General features: G+C 39.3%; 1 protein-coding gene across 32 annotated transcripts in view; it reads left to right on the plus strand.

The window, feature by feature from the left end:
- trol (terribly reduced optic lobes) overlaps positions 1-21,986 on the plus strand; it is a 159,640-nt gene that overhangs the window by 103,794 nt on the left and 33,860 nt on the right. For 12 of the 32 annotated variants that reach the window (XM_089074592.1, XM_089074601.1, XM_089074595.1 and 9 more), the window contains 6 exons: positions 12-119; positions 4,188-4,304; positions 5,998-6,111; positions 6,432-6,545; positions 8,264-8,371; positions 9,024-12,236. In XM_089074592.1, the coding sequence (XP_088930718.1) occupies positions 12-119; positions 4,188-4,304; positions 5,998-6,111; positions 6,432-6,545; positions 8,264-8,371; positions 9,024-12,236 (3,774 nt within the window). Of the gene's footprint in view, positions 1-11; positions 120-4,187; positions 4,305-5,997; positions 6,112-6,431; positions 6,546-8,263; positions 8,372-9,023; positions 12,237-14,054; positions 14,172-16,395; positions 16,558-18,007; positions 18,158-19,027; positions 19,139-20,638; positions 20,756-21,986 lie in introns of those variants that run through there. The other 20 variants (XM_089074600.1, XM_089074596.1, XM_089074605.1 and 17 more) reach the window with 16 other exon arrangements.

Genomic DNA, 21,986 nt, shown 5'->3' on the forward strand with positions numbered 1-21,986 from the left:
TGTGTGCACAGCTTGTTCTCCGACCGAGTTTATATGCAGAAACGGACAGTGTATCGACAGTAACAAATACTGCGATGGCGTGCATGATTGTCACGATGGATCCGATGAACACAACTGCCGTAAGTATCGTTTCCACATTCCGAAAGATGATTACTCACACTCATCATACTTTATTTGCATGAGCATGCAGTTTGTCACTTTGCATCTACGGTGTATCGCGCATTGATGCATTGTGATCGCATCCTTGGAATTCGTGAATTTTTTTCTAGTAGCTAACTTAATATACTATTAAACAAATCAATATTGCACTTTTGTTCGCTCTCATGTACAACAATAACAATTTTCCAAACGTCAAGCCTACTTATCCTGCTCGCGCAAATTCATCGTTAGCAAAATAGAATTTTCATGCATCTCCAAGAAAGACTTGTTACTTTTATATTTTATATCGGCGCACTGTGCACTATTTTGAAATTTAAACAGAATTAATTAATAAAACGAAAGCTTTTCATAACGCTAATTTGGAGACGTTGCACGGACTAATTACATGAATAAAAAAAAAAAAAAAAAGAAAACAAATAAATTTCGTGGCAAGATCGTTCTCGCACGTACGAATCTATGAAGATTCCTGCGTGCCGATTAAGGTATCTTCACGCGGAATCGTGAATTGATACCGGCGACGTCCTTGCACGTACCGGCATTATTTATCGTAAGCTAACACCGCACGACATATCCGCATGCGACTGCGCCGGAACTAATGGTCGCGAACTGCTCGCGTATTACGATGAGCTCAATAATTATAATAGCTGTGACAATAACAATAGCGTGCTTAGGGGAAAAAATGGTGGGTGGCGGCGGTTGACGGTGGCGTTCTTCGGCCTCGCGTTTAAGGCCGTTGCACCCATTACATCGACATTCGTTTTCCCTCTTCGTACAACCCCTGCCGCCGTCTGCCGACCTCTCTCTTTCCAACTGTTATATTATTTCCGTCGTCTTTTGCGGAGGCACGCTTCGTGTACGGCCGTGTACGGCCGCGTGCATCGCTAACTACTCCGTCGGTCGTTACCGTCTAATTTTTTTAAGGATCAAGAAAATGAAAGGAAACACTGAACATTTTACGATCGGTAGGTAGGTCGTGATACCTGATCGAAAATTACTCCGTTGAAAATTTCGATCGTGATTCGAGCAAGAATACTCACCCTATAAAAGTATCCAGGTTACAAGTTAAATTAGAATGACATGGTTATCTTGCAAAATTAATTATATAAAATAATAATTATATAATTAATAATTATGTAAATCGTTTTGAACAGACTCGAATTGAAAAATATTATCTTCGTCTCTATTTTCCTTTGTCGTAATGTAAGAAACATTCACAGATATCATTTCGCAATTTATGCGATATTAATGGTCACGTAAATGTAAATTGCGATTTTATGCGGCAATAAGTCCATTAGTGGCAATAACCGTAATGAAGAACAACACGTTCGGTGACGCATGTCGTATATTTGATTTTACGGCTCATTTGCATGAACGCTAACATTCTTAATAATGACAATTGTAATACGCGAGCGTATTAACGGAGAATCGATCGTCGTTGTTTTCTCATTCATCGTCTCGTGTAATTTAACGCATACTTCATTAGCGGCGCGAGCGCCGTCGAGAACGTGCGAGGAGCGATTAAAAAAAGGGGGGAAAAATGGGGAGACGGGCGCAAGGCGGGACACCCCGTCTCCCCGCCAAATCCGGGATGGCCCCCTGTCGAACGAGATTTACTCGCGTTTATTAATCCGCCCTAATAACCGGCCGCAATTTTAATCCGACGTTAATCTCCCACGGGCCGTCGGCCGAACGTCGGGCCCGGCCCTCCCGTCACGGCTCTGCCCCGGAATTTCGCATTTTCACCGCTTTAATCCAATTTTGATTCGTGACGAGAGCGCCGCGCCCGCCGGCCGAACTTCTCCGCCGCGCCGCGAAAATCGGCCCGTCGCGAAAATCGTGTCGGACCACCCGCGAGCGCCCCATCATCCCCGTTAAATCCTTGCGCGAGATTACATTTGTTTCTCGCTGTCGAGATGTTACGGCGCGGCGGGCGTGTCATTAAGCCGGCGGGTGATATTTTAGGGACAGTTTGTTTCGACGAATCCAAAAGTTTTAATGGCCGATTATTCGAAATTCATTAGAATGCGCCTTAGTCACGCATTTATCGCCACGCGAAGAAAATATTACGCCACGTCTACGCAATTATCTTGACAAGTCCGAAATTACTTTGGAATTATAATTTATCTGATTCAGTAGTTGAATCGTTAATTTCTCAAGTGCACATTCGCGTCGACGCGGCGGATCGTTTCCAGACTTATTTGGATGTTCGCGCACGGGCAAATCGCCGCGAGCATCCGAGCAGCGCTCGTGAGCTGATTATTAAACTCGCGGCTCGTTTGCAATTCAATCGTCAAATAGGCGAGGCTTCAGGCCAAGCCTTGAACCTAGGATGATGTCAGAAATCGCAACATCATCCATCGTTCTATAAAGCGGTTCACAGTTCAGGGCGCGCTGTCTCATTCCCGTTTCCGCGTCATCACCGCGATCTAAACTCGTCATCTCTTTTTTTAGCACAAGTTGACGAAAAAAGCAGATTTTTCGAAATTTTCACAATGTCATAAAACGGTTAATCTCGCAAATCAGTCGTTAATTTCTGTCGCGAAGGATAACGGATGCATTTTTTATTACCGATAGCTGTCACTCTATTTACAACAATTAAGCGATCAATTGAAACTTCCGTAATCCTATGCCGCGGCTTCGCTCGATGGCACGGAACGTGAATTATTTATTTCGCATCGCGGTTTGAACATTGATAGTGAAATTTTATTTTTCTGTAAATTTTTTTCGGTTCTGGTTTTCATTGCTCCGTTTTTTTTTTTTTTTGAGGCGGTCGATTAATTTTTCCACGCGATAAAAAAATCTAATGTTTCAGAGCGTAATGAATCGCGATGAATATTTCGCGATAGGCAAATGCAAGCACGACGCAAGCGAAACATCATCATTAGATTTGTGAGATGTTCGCCACGCTCCTCTCGTCTCTCTTTTCCCTCTCTTTCTCTTCTTTCTAGCTTTGTGTAAACGATATTTTAACCCTTTCTCCGGAAAGCGCTGGAACTTTTATTTCTGTCGCTTTTGCTCGTGAAGAACTTTCCACTACGCTTCATTCGCTGTCCCTTGTGAGTTCGCGCGACTTACATCTGTCCAACGTGTGTTTCATCCCTGCGTGTATTCGTGCAATAACAGTCATCGACGTGGCTAAATGTAAAAGCAACTGTTGGTCGTCACGCAGTGTCCTTCCGCGGCCGAGCAGGTTCTTTCATGTTCTTCCATCATTAACTAATTACCCCTGTAAATTAGAGTACGGCGGAAGGAGCACCGACGATTGACGTAACTCCTCGTTCATTTATAATCTCTTTCGTGAAATTTTCACAAATGCGTGCTAATTAATGGCCCAGCCACTTCGGCGCACTTAACGCGTCTCGCTCGGCCACTAATTAGTTCATCTTCAGAAACTCCTTTCACGCTATCTTATATCATCGTGTTACGGGTCTCACATCAGAATTGTTGTTTTGTGTTCTTCAGCTGGGATTATACTGCCGTCAGGTCCGTCTTCCTTAATTGCTCTTTATATTTAATTTGACAACTGTTTAATCAGACAACATATATAAAGAAGATATGTATAAAATATATATTTATTATATATATATATATATTTATTATATATATATATATTTTTTTTTTAAATATATTTAGAAAAGTAGCGAAAAATGATCTTGCCATAAGAAGAATTAGATGCAGTTAAGCAAAATGGATCTCGAACTTCGTGTCGCTTATTCGCTTCTCGTTCGCTTCTAAGAAAAATCTAATTCAAATAAATGTCCACTCTTTTCTTAAACGGTGTTCTTGAACAGGAATGCAGCTTAATCTACTTGTCGGCGAAATCGTTATTCATTGTGCTTCCTTCGTCATTTGGTATTTTCAGTGTTCACACTCATTCGGCAGTTTTATATGTCTAATCCTCAGTCAGCGTCATTCTCTCAGCTGTTTTTGTACGTGTCATCTCTGAAATTGACCCGCGTCAGGCGGGTCAGCGTGCCGTTCTCGGCGACGTAAATCTTCCCAGATTAGCCTGAGTGCAATTCTTACAGCCTGCAAGGAAGACCAATTCGAATGCGCGCCTGGTTATTGCGTGCCCTTATCACGACGCTGTGACGGATACACGGACTGTGTCGGTGGAAGGGACGAACAAAATTGTTACAACATGAGTACGAATTATATCACTATTTACTCCAATAAGCTGCGAAACGGGGCACTCGCGCGAAACATGCAAATCAACTTGTTACTCGCGTTGGAATAACTTAGTCACGCATTTGCGTATAAAATAGCCTTTGCGTTTATCTAAGGAACTCGCTTAACTCGGTCAATTATCTTAAGAGACTCTATTACAAGAAATTTCACGGCAAACATCTGTTTTTTTAATGGCGAATATTAACTATGTTATGCAAATGTATTATATTAGCCGTATGACATTCCACTGCATTATAAATAAACGCGATCACCGCGAAATTCCAACGTCGATAGTTACGGGGACACGAGGCGGTTGACGAGTGTGAAAACGTGTATTTTTTTTTTTTTTTGGTTATTTTCGTAAAATTTTGTAATAGAAAAAAATTGCATTCGATCGAATTTCGAGGAGCATCAGTCTCGTGTTCCCGCATTACATGATTCCCGTGTCGTTCCGACAACGTTTCGCAAAACACACACACACACACACACACACACACACACACACACACACATACACACATCTCGACGAGAGAGGTAGGTACGAATTCTATTGCATCTTTTGGGTATGGTGGAAGGATTTACGCAGTACACGCGAATTTTCTTGCGTGAACGATGCCTGTGCAGCATGAGATTTGAGCTCTGGCATTTTTAACTCATTAGGACGTAGCGCATGATAATTTACGCACGACGCTGGTTATATCATAAAGTTATGCAGAAACTCGGGAACAGGCATTCGCACTTGCAATAACGCGACGGCGATTCTTGCGCTTAATTATTCATGGATATGTGGTGCCACATATGCGGCCGCGAATTCGCTCTACGAAACAGTCGTAAGCGCAAACAGTTAACATACGATACGCGAAGCAACGCGGACTGTTATCCAACTGTCGCGAATAAATTAAATCTCAGCGACGGGATATTCTCGCCGGGAAAAAAAACTCGCACATTTTCCGACGTTCTGTAACATTTGTTTCTTTTTCGCGACTGGACCGATATCTGGAATGCGAACCCATCGATTGAAAGATAAACCGTAAAATCAAGAATTTATTTGCAAAAAAAAAAAAATGGTGAACGCAAATAGCTCCCGGATTAACATAATAAAAACATAAATAGCGTATATTAAATGCGTACGAAACTGTTATATTTAGGCCGGTATGAAATCTCAATCGAGCTTAGTCGATTCTTTTTTTATTTATAAAAAGGCACATTTTCAGATTTCACATCATCGCGATGAACGGTCGACACGTTATGTATCAAGCATACGAGTAACGTGACACTATGGCCTATATTTACTATAGGTCAAGTGGATTTCTGCAAATAGTTGCCATTTTTAATTAACTAAAGTGGGCCATCGAATATTTTCGAACGTGGCACGTATCCAATTGATTATTGATATCGCGCAAATTGAATACGCTTCAGTAACTGGTTCAAATTGCGACAATAATCAATAAAACTCGAGTCGATAGCTCTTCTGTTACTTTGTCAGACAGAGAATAAAAACTTTTAACTAAATCAGAGTATCACTGTGTGAAAGTGCTATCGTATCATCAGGGTATTTGCTGCGCGTAGTTTTTTTTTTATCGGTTTATCCACCTCCCCATCTCTCTTTCCGCCTCTCTTATTTTATTTATACATTATTTTTATTTTTTTTTTTTATCTTTTTTTAAATAGCACGATGTCGAGCGGACGAGTTCGAGTGCGCCAGCGGTTCGTGTGTCAGCGGAAATGCAAGATGTGATGGACGAAACGATTGTCTCGATCATTCTGACGAGTATAATTGCAACGGTGTGTTTGTTAATATTATTTTATTTCTTTGCGTTATCAATATTCGTAAATTAAGTTTTCGATATATTTCGCACATAATTTGAAAATAAAAAAAAAAATAATGCGTTTAAGTTACAAACAATTGTTTTTTTTTTTTTAATTTTATTAAATTTAATTTTGTTAGAATTATAAATCAAAAGTTCTCAACTAACGAAGAAGAGTTAAATTATTGTTGCTCAGTTTTCAGAATACTTTATACGTATAAATGTCACGTTGTATAAATGATAAAAAATTGTTTATATTATATAAACTTTCTATCCGTTTTGTATTATCGTTTCCAGTGACTACCTGTAGTGGGGAGCAATTCCGTTGTCTCGACGGTATCTGCTTAAGTATCGACAAGCGTTGCAACGGAATCGCCGATTGTCGCAACGGTGAAGACGAGAGCCAATGCGGTAAGCTAACTTATTTCTCTCTCCTTTTCAATTGATTTTTTTTTTTCATTACATTTTGAGAGCACGAACGGAACAAGAGATTCTTGCTAACGATGCGGAAGGAGTCCGACCTGTGTTCGATTCCGTCGTCTCCAACTTCGCTCGTCGGCAACGTAAATCCTTACGTTGCGACATGTTCATAACTACTCGTGAGGTCAATAATCACTTTTGCACGCGCAACGATAACTCCGGCGCAACGGTTCCAGCAATAAGCCGCGATAAGCTTGCACCGATGCTCTTTGCTAAGTGTCGGTTACCCGACGCGATTATTCACGAGCGATCGAAAGGGGCGCCTGAGCTTAAACGAGCCTCAAACGCGCCTGCGAAGTTTAACAACAAGATTGCAGGCACTTTGATAAGTCTCGCGAGTAAACCTAGCAGTGATCTCATTCGAACACGTGCTTAACGTCGTAGAAATAATGTTGCGCAAGGATTGCCATCCATGTATACGCATGCATATGTATATATGCGCGCGCGCGCGTGTGTGTGTGTGTGTATGTATATATGTATATATGTGTATATGGTTCGCAGTCTCTTTCCGAATTTCAGGAATTATTTTTTTTTTTTTTAATGTTCCTTCGCGAATGAAAAATTTTTCTCTTTGCGAGGCTGTAAATATAATGCGCCCGTATATAATTATATAATTAGGCGAGCGATCCGAAGGCCCCCGACGTTGGAATACACCGTTGCGCGTTGTAACGTGAATAACGTAAACCTAATTTTCTCCGGCACGCTCCGCGTGACTTTCGATTTACGATTTTCCACGCTGACCGAACTTTACGCCCGGCGCGCAACGCGCCACGAAAATAACGCCTTTTCCCGAAATAGTTTAGCCAATGTCGTTGCACCATACTTCACCTAATCCCGGTTTCGGTCCCGGTTGCGATCCAAATCGGGACGCGCCGCCGCACGATCGGTCGTGTGTGAAGAAAGCGACGAAACTTTCAGGCATTCCGAAATGTTAATGTACTCGGACCATTGCATCACGAGGGGTTTCCTACTTCCTAAACGAGCTTACTTTAATTAATCGATTTTCGAAAACGAATCCTCTCCCTTCCCCTCCCCCCCCCCACCCCTCGCAGCCGGCGCGCCAAGTGGAGCCAAGGAGCATCGATCCGCCGAAGACGATCGAAGATAAATTAATCGCGTTAAATAATCCAACGGCGCTCATATCACGTCGCCGCCGATGTTTGATTTATCTTCCGATTGGGAATGCAGATTGCTGCCCTTTGCTCTCGTAAATTCCCCACATACTTCCCTCGTTTCATTACTAACCTCAGCAAAAGCGGCACAGCACTCGAAGCATCTCACATCAAGGTAAAGGTGCGAAACGCCCGGTTTCTACCGTCCAGATGATGTACTATGCAAATCGTAGTCTGACCTCCACGGCGTATGTCACTTGAACCGCGTGTCATAAATATGCTCCGGTCGCTCGCTCGAATAAATTATTTATCGTCGCGCCCAGTTTGTTTTCTCGCACGTGAACTCTGGACGGCAGATTCGGGGGCATCGAAGGGCTTGCTTGGAGCCGCGATCTCTCGCGGCTCGCCGGAGGATCCCCCCACCCCCCCCGCGAGCGATCTCCCTTTGGGGGTGGGAACATCCCGGAGGCCGGGGGGTTGACGCGCGTCAGCGGGCAATGCATCTTTAAATGCGCATGAGTGTGGTGTATGGAGCAGGTTGCAGAGACACCGAGTTTCGCTGCACGGACGGCCGCTGCATCAACTACGAGTTGCAATGCAACGGGATGAACGAGTGCGCCGATGGCTCTGATGAGAGGGACTGCGGTAATTATGCCATTCCACACTTACCCACTTCTTTCACACGGTACAGAGGTACACGTACTTACGTACACATTCACTCGCGTGCACGAGACCGATCATTCGATATGTCATTCGTTCACTCGTCTCAAGTTGCTTTCTTCGACATCTTGCTTTCGTAGCACTGGTCACATTTACACAGATTTTTTTTCATTTGGATTTAGAGTCGGTTGAGATTGAGACGCCTTGAGAGAGAAAAAGAATCCGCTCGCGCATTTCCGATGGTTGATTAGCTTTTTAATAGACGAAAGTTTCTTTTTTCTTTTTTTTTTTTTTTTTTTATAGCTAAGAAGTTGTAGAAAGTTTCACAACAAAGTCCAGTTTTATTGTAGCTTAAAATGCAGCGAGTAATAGGAGATCCGATAGTAAAACCGACAAAATTCGACCAGCTCGTCCTCTATCGATCGCCGCTGACTTTCAAATACAGCTCCCAAGCATTCCGCGTAATATTTTCGCCATTACATTCACCTTTTTCCATCACAATCCCTCTTTAATCGTACTTATCGCGAAATCATGCGCCGCCCGTGGAGAAGAAGTACCTGTGGCGAAATTTCTATTACGTCAGAAAGTTTCGCGCGAAAGCCGTTGGTCGCGATTTCCCACGAAGAAAAACTTGCAGAACGCCGAAGGAATATGAATATGCAACCCGTGACGACCGAGAGCGCCTATCGATTCACCATCAAACCAGCCGTGACGATCGGTAATCCGATCTTGGAAGCGTTTCCGGAAGAAGCCCAACGACGAAGATTTCCAACTTTCATACTGCGGAATTTCTCGAGATACTTGACAAAAATTACCCCGAAATCGAAAGATAATAACTTGTCCTCGCAATATAAACTGCAGAACACAGAACTCGAGCGATACCGTAAACCCGACCCGAAGAATTGTGGCAACAATGTCAAAATTTGCCATTTAATCGTCAACCAGATTTTGTCGCAATTAAACGATAAATCTCAAATTCCTAAACCTCTCGAGTTGTCGGATAATCTTCTAAAATCTTTGGAAATATATAAGCGTACTTTTCCATTTCATTTACAATCTGTCGCTGATTCCGACCAAAAAATGACAGGTGAGAGCAATTCTGATTGTACTCCAAAAAAGTCTAATACATCAAATGCGATCGTGAATATTTTATACGGTTCAAAAAATGATAAATACATCACGACAAAGGATGTTTCCAAATCGAATAATTCGATAATCAGAAATACTTTATCGAAAACGAAAACAGATTATCAGAATAATCTCGACATTAATAATGCAAAAACAATGAATTATTTAAAAAATGGTACTTCTGAGGCTAAAAAAGATATCTATAATGATGAGAAAATGAGCAAAAAAAATAATCATTTATTGCCTCCAGAAAAATCAACCGATAATAAATGGATTTGCAAACTTATTGGTGACAAATTTACCGCATGTCGTCAATATAATTCAACCAAAGTTTTAAACAAGCCAAGTAACATGACAATCTCTATAATAACTGCAGTATCAAATAATGTTGATACTAATTTAAATTTTAATGCGACAAACGTGAGTGACGGAAATAAAATTATGAAGAAAACATCAAGCAGAAAATACGGCCCCGCTTATCAAGAATATTACAACAAATATTTAAAAAATTATTCCACTTTGTCGTCCACAATAAAAACAATAGAATCTATCGACATGCGACCCTCGACAATAAAAAGTACCTTGTTAAAAGATGCTAATGAATATAAAATAACCGAAGCTTGGAAAACTCAAAAGGAAGATACAACAACTACTGTGAAGTCTACGTATTTCAATACATCGGTCGATGATATTTACAAGCAAAAATTACAAAATTATATTAAAACGAGGAACAACAATATGAATAGTAGAGATAACTTTTTTGGGCACAAGGTAAAAAAAGACGGTAAAGCTGCATATTATTTTAATAAATATCTAAAGCAGCATCACGTCACCAGAAGAACAATTTCTGTGGAAGATATGGATGAAATTGTGGAGTACGTTACGGCAAATATACAATACAATCAAACAATGAAAGAAGCGGCTTCATCTTTATCAAAAGAGATGTCTGCAAGACCAAAAACAAGCAAGAATGATTATTCATCGATAAAAACGGAGAAGTTGCTGTATGAATCGAATTCACCGAAGGTAGAAATACGCCGACATTTTCAAGCAATCAACGATATCGATATAGTATCAAATCTTTCTTCAAGTAATAACTCGATCCAACAAAATTACGATCGAGATAATGAAAAGCGTAACATGAGCAAAACGCACGAGCAGTCGGGTGCTCGAACTTTCGAAATATTTAATGAAAGTAATGGAAACTCGACGCGGAACGAGGATAAGATCGATTCCGGATTGATAAATTCCGACGAGACGCCAGAATCGATAACCGCAAATGATCACACGACAGCGGAGGAGTCGCGAGAATCCAAGGAGACTCTGGAGGAAAGTTCAAGGGACGATTTCGATGTTTTGATATTGAACTTAACAACGACAACCAGGGCCCCCGAGATCGTCACGCGGGATGCAAATGAATCCAGGGAAGTGACATCTACCGAAAGTCACGGAAAACGCAAGCACAAAAGTCGTCATAATGGTCGTAAGAACAACAGACCTAAAAAGAAGAAGAAGAAGAAGAATCGCAATGCGAAGCGTAAGGGAGAATCGACCCTCGCCTGGGAAGTCGACAAGCCAACGAGCGTTGATTATGGCAACGCTTCGGAGCAGGCGAAGACTACGTTCTCTCATAATGATCCAGGATACGACAAAGTTGACAATAATCGGAATACGAGCACTGGTAGAAACGACTGGAACTTCACTGATGAAATTACAACGGAATCTATTAAGGGAGAATTCTCTAACACTGACGGGTCCGTCTCGGAACACCCCACGGAAAATAATATTCACAATAGCCTTCAATCGGAAAAAACGACGGATGCGGATCTTGTCATCACATCTCAGTTATTAACAACATCCAATGGAAAAAGTTCTAAAAAATGTAAGATACGAATTACAACTACCACTGAGAATAACTGGTTCTTCAGGTGGATAAGCGATGAAAAGATAGATGAAGAATCAAACGAGTGTGAAGAAGATGTTGTTTCAACCACAAGCAATTCGATAGACGAAAAAACGAGTTATTATAGCACTTCCATCAGCGATGATTCTTCCACGTATAACAAAGTATCTACTTTAGATAGTACTACTTGGAAATCTTTCAGTAACGAAAACGATGATATAAGCAGTGAAGAAATGAACACGAGTAAAAATGAAGAAGATAACGATAGGGAAGATACGATACGTAAGCCGATCTTGGATGAAGAAAGTAATGAAGATAATGAAGCGATAGAATATTTGGAAAGTATTACACATTTTATAAGGGGAGGCGCTACGACCGACGTGAATTTAAATCTCGATAGTGAGGAAGAGGAAGAAGAATACGCAGGGCAAGAAAAATTTATATCCAGCGAAGACAACGACATTGATAACGGCCCGGTAAATGCGGACGATTACGAGAACGACCATTGTAACGAGAATCAGCATGCTTGTGATAAATACATGTGCATCGAAGAAGATCAACTCTGCGACGGCATCGTAGACTGTTTCAACGCTAATGACGAAACCGACTGCGATTATATATACACCAGGAGATTAGAAGAACATCTCAGAGTCAACAAAGAGCAAAATGAACTCAATTCTTTCTCGAACGAAGACACGTCGCTTGACGGATGCGACCTTTACGAGCATCCTTGCGACGGCAAATGCATAAACGCACTGAACGTCTGCGATGGCAAGAGAGACTGCCTGGACGGTACGGACGAGGGGAACTGCACCGAAGGTATTCTCAATATAGAAAATAATATTCTGCAAGAGAAATCTGTGGGTTTCGCTCTTCGTCTCCGCTGTAAAAAGTTTCTCGCCTTGAACGGAACGAGAACGTCACGTGGAATCTCAAGCCAGCGTGACGTCATTTTCGAGACGATCTGTCATCTTCGCTGTACAAAAACTGGCTTTAAAGATATCAGATTGGTTAATACGTGGACATTCTTGGGAAATTGCCGAGATCCCGTCGGAAAAAAGGACTTGAGAATGTTACTTTTTAACTAATAGGTACTTTATTCTCTATTGTTTAAGCTATTCTTGTTTGGAATACTGCAGAAGATTCGCTTCCGCGCTTCTGAAGCGTCACGACGTATGTTGGGAACGTTATCTGTTATATGTTATGCAGCTTTGGGGAACGAACACGTTGATGAACGTATAGTGTATCGCGAATAATAGCGATAACCTTGCGTTTAATATAAAAGTGCACGTTTATAATGTGTGTCTCTTGCTGTAAAAATATGCCTTCAGTGGAGAGAGAGAAGTGGCCGAAGGAATAACGACTACGTGAATAATTTTTAAAATACGACGATCAAAGAAGTGATTATCTTATCCATTTTGTTAGATTTATTAGAGTCGTTGAAGCTCTTTACACAATCTAAAAGAGAATTTGCAATTGATTACAAAAAAGCACTATCGATGGCATCAGTTAACAACTTAGTCATTCTGCATAATGCAGGCGTGCAGTCGGCAATTAATATTTTTAGATAGTCGCGATTAGATCGCGATTAGTAGTCGAACATCCGCAATGACAAAACGCAAATTCTCTTTTCTCGAATGTAGGGAGACCATGTCCCGTTTCATCCATTCCATCCTTTGATATCATCACCGCGTCACGCATTACTCGTTCTCTTTTTGCCCGCGAGAAACACAGAATACAAATTCACTTCTCTGTTGCAAAAAGAGGCATCTCAATGACACCCTTAAAGAATCACTTCCGGTATAATGACGATACGCAATCCACACGATACACATACTTGAATACTGTATATAGTTTACGAGGAAAGGAGAAGGTAAAGGAATATGAGATGTAGAATCTTTAAATGCCTTTAATATGCAAAGTGCTTTAAAAATATTTGATATTAACATAAGATATAGTTTATTGAATAAAATGTTCCATTTTATGGCTCAAAATAAACACGTACATTTTCATGTTACCTCGTATTTTTGCCTTCTCTCATAATCGAAATAACCACTTTTAAAAAGCTTCTTCACGACGCTTTAAATGTTAGATCAAGCTTCAAAGATATCTTGTATAATACGGTCTCTTGGTTGCAAAGAGAACCATGCGTTTTTATCAAAGATGCTTTTTATGTACAGATTTATGTACAGACAAGTCCTGTACCATGCCTAAAGTCTTGCTTTAAATGTCTGTTCATATGTTCATAGCTTGTACCTCAACCTCAAACTCGTCTGTCTCAATCGCCAACGTAAAAGAGATACCTTATTAATATTATAAAAGTATTCTTTATAAAATATATAAAATTAATATATTTTTCGCAATATATAAAATTAATATATATTATATTTTTAAAATAAAATTTGCATAATCTCAATATAATGATTTGACGTCACGTCAAATTTATTTGAAAAAAAAGAATTACTTTTTATTTATTCCAACGTCGCGAATATAGATCGTCATGAGGCAGCTATGTGACTCATATTATTCTTGATTTTAATTCGAAAATCCATTGAAAGCGCGGCGACTGAATGGCAGAATGCGAGACACGAGCGTTGATCAGAAGGGTCTTTGTTTTTTGCCGATGACACTCTGTAGGTTTGGCCCCGTGCCCTTCGATGGACTTCACCTGTGGGGACAATTCTTGCATACCGAAGAGCAAGGTCTGTGACGGATTCGACGACTGCCCCAGGGCAGAAGACGAGCTTTCTTGCGGTACATAACATGTATACCTTTCATGCAATTCGGTATCGAGAGAGAGAGAGAGAGAGAGAGAGAGAGAGAGAGAGAGGGAATGTATGGATGACTTGCTGGCGTAATATCAACCAATGTTATTTTGACGTTTAATGCAACTCGAGCTTTGAAAAAAATTCTTTTTGAACTGAAACGTAATATTTTTGTTGCGTTTTATCGATATCGTTACGCGATTCGAACAATAACAAGTGGCGCGATGGAATTTTAACTACAAACGTGCAGAAAAATTGATTTCGAATAATTGTTACAAATTATTTATTCGTGCTGTTATGGTATTTGGCCCGATAGGCGGTTTGCGCAAAACGTCCTATGAAATATCGCTGAAATTACATAACGAATGATCAATTTTTTTAATTTTATTAATAATTTTATTCTTGTTTTAATATGTTTGTTTTTTGTTTTAAATAAGTGTTTCAGATGAGAAGTATCTTGTAAAAATGATATTCAGAATATTTTATTGTCCTCTTGTAATTATATTTTTTATTGACAATTCAATTTATTGACTATAGAAAAAAAATGCATTATCTGATTCGAATGCAAGAGTGTGAAAGTTATGATTCATCCAATTCTTTCTCTCTTTCTTTATGCCGTTTTCTCGAAACCCTGCTTAGCTTGCACTTGATACAACGCTTACCATTGGACCAATCGCTTAATGATTTCACCTCGATCTAATCACGAACTTGTTCCGTGTTGGTTAGACGCTAATTACAAAGCTTAAATTCGGATCCATCGTTAACATGATCAGAGCCAACAATATTAATCGCAGATTTTGAATATTGGAACAATAGATTCGTTAATTAATTTATATATATATATATATATATATATATATATATATAGAAATCTATTAAAAAGCTATTAGTAATTCTGTAAGAGTTGTTTTAACAACTGCACTGTTAGTTGTAAATAAAAACATTTGGTAAATAAAACGTGACAGCGAAATCTGCGTTTAAAGTCTCTGCACGTACATCTGTTATACAGTTATGTAAATAAAACTTCATGATTATCTTTAACGCATTTTCCCTTATGAACTTATGAACTTCTCTACGCGAGATCTAAATAACACCGTTACATTTTAGATATAATTTATGTAAAATGAAAACACAACTTTTTGATATAATATCTTACAATTAATTTTGTGAGATAACATAATCATTATTATTCCAGGATAATTCAATTCATTGCGATACGCTCCTTTTAAACATAATTTAATATAATACATATTTATCATATAAAATATATTCACATTCGTGGATGATTTCTTACGTCTACTCGAGCCGCGCTTTACTATCGAATTTCACGAATAAAAACACGCAATTATTACGCATCGATATATGCACGGAAACCACGATTCTTTCCGCGAAGTTGGACTGTAAATACCGGAATCGTTCGCCGACTGACAAACGACCTCATAATAGCGGACCATTACACACATTTACGGGGAGTTAATAATCGTGTATCCTCCCGCGAAACTATAGTTCGATCCCCCGCGCAGAAGGGGTGGCTTCGCTTATCGTCACGATACATTTTTCGCGCAGCGCACGCGACGTCGTAATTCGCATTAACCAATACGGCGAGTTATTTTTCACGATTCCATCCGGTGGATTCAACGCGGAAGATAGCTCGTGCCCGATATAAATAAATCGAATATCCGCGAATCGAAAATAATTATCACACGGAAAGAACAGAGGTTTTGCAGAGATATCTAAAAATTTAGGATACTAAATCTGAAGATAATCTTATCGGACCAACAAAATTATTTTCAAACCCGTGTTCGTGTCCAAGTTTATTTTTAGCTTCAGCAAAACCTGTCTTTTTTCCAATGCGAACTCTCCCTCATCCCTTCCAAGCCGTAATCGCCAAATGACGCTCTCGTTATCCCAGAAGCAGCTTTTCCTTTGCTTTCGCGAATGTGAACAACATGCAGGCGGGATACGCTATATCAATTAAAAAGAGGAAAGTTCGAGAGAGAGAGAGAGAGAGAGAGAGAGAGAGAGAGAAGCGAGACGGTAAAGTCGCTCGGAAAAGTGAGTTTGAGAGTGTCTCTGCGAGAGTGTCTCGGCGCGCTTTCCGCTTCCGATCTAGCCGATATGCATATGTACATACACGGAGTGACTTTCTATATGTGTGTAAAAATACGTGTGTGTTCTTTGCGCATATGTCCGCTGAACAAAACAAAATACAGAGCGGGAATGCACGCCTAACCAGTTCAAATGCGCCAGCGGGAACAAGTGCATCGAGGACGTCTACAGGTGCGACGACCATTCGGATTGTCCGGATCACAGCGACGAGGATAACTGCGCTCCGTCCGCTAACGACACTACACACACCACTTCGCCTACCACCAGTACGCTCCTTTTTCAGTGTGTCCATCGCTTCATTCATACGTCACATACCGTGCATCCTCGTCCAGCAGTGTGCTCCGCCGCTACGCCGCTAAATCACTTCGATTTCGTACAACCCCGACAGCTCTATGATTGAAATCTTTCAACGTTGACTCGATCGCGTCGAAAAACTTTGGAAAAGTATAAATAATATATTTTTGTTCGCGAAGAAAAAAATTAAAGTTTACGAACGCTACGTATTTAAAAAAAAAAAAAAAAAGAAAACATTTATCGCAGTTACCGATTACGATAGCTCTCCCCATTCGTGACTGTTTAATAAACGTTCTCTTCTTATCGAACGCAACTGGTTTCCGTCGCGTGTATTCTTCTTATTCGCCCCGCGGGAAAGTTAAAGAATAAAAATGATTTGAAAATATATCTTCGGGCTGATATTGCAAGTAAGTTGCCCGCCTTCGCTCGAGGTAAGACCGAGGTAATGTTTGGTTTCGGTCGAATCCTCTTAAGGAACTCTTATTTACGCGGGACAAGTGGATCTAGCTGGCCGAGCGGATACACACTCGACGATGGTGGATTGTATTTCATTGTGCATTTCTCACGATCAATCGTTACCACGGCCGTGGTCGAGAAAGCGATTCTCCGTCTCGTTGCCTCTCTAAAGACGCGACGGCTGTCCTGTAACATTTGTTTTATCGGACCGGGGGAGAATTTATACTTACGAGACGCGACTGCTAAACTTTATTGAGGCGACTTATTGAAGAATGTAGAAAGATCTCTCTTCCTTCCTTTTTCTTCTCTTTTCTTCAACAAACCGAGTTCTCGACAACGGCTCCATTTTATTGTATACCATCCGAGTGCGGAAGGGTCGGAGCACACCGGAAGCGTATTGCCCCGCACGGAATCCCCGTACGGAAGATTCACGATGATTGTCGACGGTGTACTCTCGCCCGTTCGCACCGCGAATCGTCGTCACGACATAAGGCAGCTTGCAAATATATATATATATGCATGCATTGACACACGAGTAGCTGCACATTACTGCATGAATACTCGATAACACAGATAATGATATTTGATAGGAGTATCTTTGAACGCTTCATCCCTTATTTATTATTCTTCCGGCGATCGATCACAACACGGTGTCTGTCCGTCTGTTAATCACCGGAAAGGATAATAAAAAGTGAGAAATAGAAAATTTGATGGAAATGTGATCAAAGGGCATTTTTACGCAAGCGTCACGCCTATCCTGCCACGTCTACGCCTTTGCGCATCCTCCTTTTAGTTTCTTCGTTGCATCTTCAGCTGCATTACGGTTGCGTTTGCGTGATAGAAAGCAATTCTAGCTGCATATCTAGCTGCGAGTGTACCTTTAAATTTTGTCTCTCACCGCTCGATGCCCCCCCCCCTCCCCTCTTTGCCGAATTTCCTCTTGAATGTGCCTGTGTATGCGCTCAGACTTGCTCAATCCACGCTGGACACCCGAAAGCAGAAGGGAATGCGATCCGAGGAAGGAAATGCGCTGCGATGACGGCGGTTGCGTTCTCCTGCGGCGTAAATGCGACAATATCTTCGACTGCCTTGACGGCAGCGACGAGCGGGGCTGTGGTAAGGGCTTTACCTCGTTCTCACAGCCCATCCTTTTCCTCTCCTTTCCGCATACTCATATTAACGATGACAAATGTTTCCTGATTTCCTCTTTCCGCATACCCATATTAACGATGACAAACGGTTCCTGATTTTACAAGCGTGAAGAAAACCTTTCGTTTACCAAGTAAAAAGTCTTTTGAAATATAATCCTGTTACTTTATTTAATGATGGCTCGTCGTTAATAATTTTCTTTTTAATAATTCGATCTTTTAATGACGAATGATTTTACATAAGTTTGACATAAATTATGTTTTGTTATGTCGTTATTATTTATAAATTATGTATTTATTTTGTCATTAATCACAGAATACTTTGTTTTTTTTTTACATTTATTTATATCTTTCATGTTTAATTATTTTTGATATTATCAAAATATTGAAAATGCATAAGATGAATCTTATTACTTAGTATTTTTGATTTATGGATTGATTTAGAATACATTTATTTATTTATACACATTTATCGAATTTTATTTTTAATTTAATTTCGAAATAAATACCGATAATGTTCGCTATCGACAATTCAATTTAAAAGTTCATTAATGATGTCACAGCATTACCACAAATATTCAGCATTGCTATTATATTTAAACTGATTATAATTGTTCATAATTTTTATATCAAAGATTTTATAAACTTTTAATAATTTTTATATGCCTTTTATTTCCTTTAAAAATAATTGAACTCAAACTTTTGTCATCACTGTTGAAATTTTTATCATCTTTACGTAATATACGATAATTATAATAACATCATTGATAATCCCGACTATTTCCCAATCCTCCCTAATGCTTTTTGCGGGAGCTTTCGACATGTCTGTATCGTAAAGGGGTATGCACACCTGCCGAATGGAAGTGCGCCAGTGGTGAATGCTTGCCAGAAAACCAAAGGTGCGATGGGATAATGCAGTGCAGCGATGGATCCGATGAGGATCGATGCGGTAATTATGCAACAGCTTTTACCCGCAATTGTTTTTAAAAAATGGCCTTCTCATTGCTCTTGCTCGTCGACCAGTCGCAATTAAATTTTTACAGATTTCGTCACACAAAAGGAATATTGCAGGTCACAGTAATTTACGATTTATTGGAATTCTCATAAGAATAATTTTTTTTTTTTTTACCTAGACAGATGTGTTATTAATTATGCATGTTGCAAAATTAAATGCTGAAATGTCTAATGATGCATTTTTCTTTGTCAATCTTAATTATCATTAATGTCTATGCAATTATGGAAAATTAACTTTTTAAGTTACTTTATGTATAAATTATTTTTATGTATAAATTAATCGTTTCGGTTTGTTATATGATATGATAGCATCATTCTTCTCAAACTAATTTCAATATCTTCAAACAAATTCTGATTTCTTTATGGATCAGAAATATATTTCATTGTATTTGTTGAATGTAAATTCGTTAAAATTCTGAAATCCTAAATCAAAATAACAATACGTTCTATGCATGAAATGCATTTCCACTCGACATCGCATTCTTTCTTTGCAAAAGAGGTCACACTCGCATGTGTTGCATGATCAGCGTGATGTCGCACGTTGTGTTTTGTCTACGTTGTTAATGGAGCACGTGTCTCTCTGAGAGTATAACCGGTATGAAAATTTGGAAGCGCATGATAAAAATTCGCGTAAGTAGATCATAACAATATTAATTGAACGAATTGCAAGAAGAGTGAATGTCCCGATGAATTCACATAAGGATTGATCGTTCTACTTTATCGTAGAAACTTATTAGAACAGAGTGGCTAGTGTACTTAGCAAAGTACAATAATATATGACTAACAAAGGTGACAAGCAGCATCTATTTGTGTGTGTGTGTGTGTGTGTGTGTGTGTGTGTGTGTGTTTGTGTGTGAGAGAGATAAGAAATACGTAATAATTTACACGAGCATTCCCACGTTTGTTTAACATTTAAGTAATCGTAGAAATTTCATTACTCACGATACGTATTACAATTAAAAATATGGCCGATAGAAAATTTCATGAAAAAAATAAACTAAATAAATTAAATCATAATACAACATTTAATAAAGTACATGCAACATTTAATAAAGTACATACAATTAAAATTTACATACATTTAATTTTTATATACGTGTTTTGTCTTTTGTGGAAAAAATTAATTAAGAGGAAAAATGATTTTATATTTATATTACAAAATCGATACGAGTTGATATGTAAATCCCCCTTATTGTAAATAAGAGAATAAAAAAGATTTGTATGGACATATATGCTGCCGCGATTGCTTAAATGTTAATAAAATATTGTTTCCGTGCGATGCTAGCACGTTTCTTTAGTTTTACACTGTTGTTTGATTGTCTTGAACAAATACTTGGGATTCCGCGGTGGTAAGGCCATTTTTTTTTCTCTCTCCCTCTCCCGTATGGGTAGCATGCACGATAATATTCGACATGAGACTTGGTAATTATTGTAGTAACCGAATGTCGGGCTGGGCAGTTTCGCTGCAACGACGGATTGTGCCTCGACATTAAGAGACGTTGCGATGGCCGGCCGCATTGCTTGGACGGCTCCGACGAGATCAATTGCCCTCGTAACAATGATTTTTTTATTTAGCTTTATTTCACGCATCGAGGATGATATAGACCTAAGGCATAGAATCGACCTAATGCAATTCGGACAAGTGTTGCTTCGTAGCCACTCCGACAGACGCCATTCGAATGATATAGCGGTATCTTCAATAGTATTGCATTGAACAAGTTAGAATGGGTTGTTTTATTATAATTATAAAAATTATTTGCATTTTCGTTTTTCCTTTTATTCTTTTTGTTTAAACCTTTTGGTAAAAAGAGATTTGCATTTTTTATAACTTAGGTCTGTGTCCTTCTTAGCGCATTATTTGTATCGGTGATCCGCGCGAAGAAAGATTATCGTTAATTTCACAATAATTAAATCGTTAATTTCATATTAATTCCAGCGGCGAGACTCGATATTACGAGTAAACAATTTTGTAGTAATTAAAACGTGCCAATCAAAACGATAATTTTTCTTCGTGCACTGTTTACTTTTAATTTCTCTTCATAATCATTACTTTCTCCTCTCTTTTTATTTCTAAACTATTTTCTGTCAGCATTCTTGTGGGTCGTGATACTTTTTGCGATGTATGATATTCTTGTTATGACTCTTAGCGAATTAACAGTGAATGAATGCAACCAATTGCTAATTCATTTGCTCGTCAATCAGTTTTGCGTGATCTCATCGTGTGTTACTAAAATGGTGCTCAATGATGTGTGTTTCAGTGTTTGAAGACTTGAAATAAATAAAAGGATTAAGTGCCGCGACCGTTAATCGTCGTATTTTTTTTTATTTCTTGGTACTTAATCTTATTTATTAATTTCAAATCTTTATTTCTTTATCTTCGTCGGTATTTCTATCAACTTTCTCATCGAAATCGGCTTCGCGTGCTCCACTTTTCGCATCCTTTCGCTTGACACAAGACAAACCGTGACAAGGCACGATGAAAGGTGCAACATGCGAAACTCGCTCGAAATCCATCGCGTTCAATTTTCTGAAAGTCTAAGACACGAACGACTTCTCCGAATGATCTAAAAAAATCTATGCGAGAACGTCGATCGTGCTGACGTTTATAAACGGCTAGTCTCATAAAGAAAGAACACTTTTGTTGGCAAAAATCGCCAGATCTAAAAATAATTTTGTTTGGCCTTTAAAATTATCGTTCAAATTATCGGCCTTATTGTCGTTCAAATTGGTTGCTAGAAGAATTTTTGCAGTATTATTATTATTATTATTATTATTATGTTTAA

The sequence above is a fragment of the Pogonomyrmex barbatus genome, unplaced genomic scaffold, assembly GCF_055798465.1.
Source record: "Pogonomyrmex barbatus isolate J1 unplaced genomic scaffold, ASM5579846v1 scaffold17, whole genome shotgun sequence".
In the NCBI taxonomy this organism is placed as follows: domain Eukaryota; kingdom Metazoa; phylum Arthropoda; class Insecta; order Hymenoptera; family Formicidae; genus Pogonomyrmex; species Pogonomyrmex barbatus.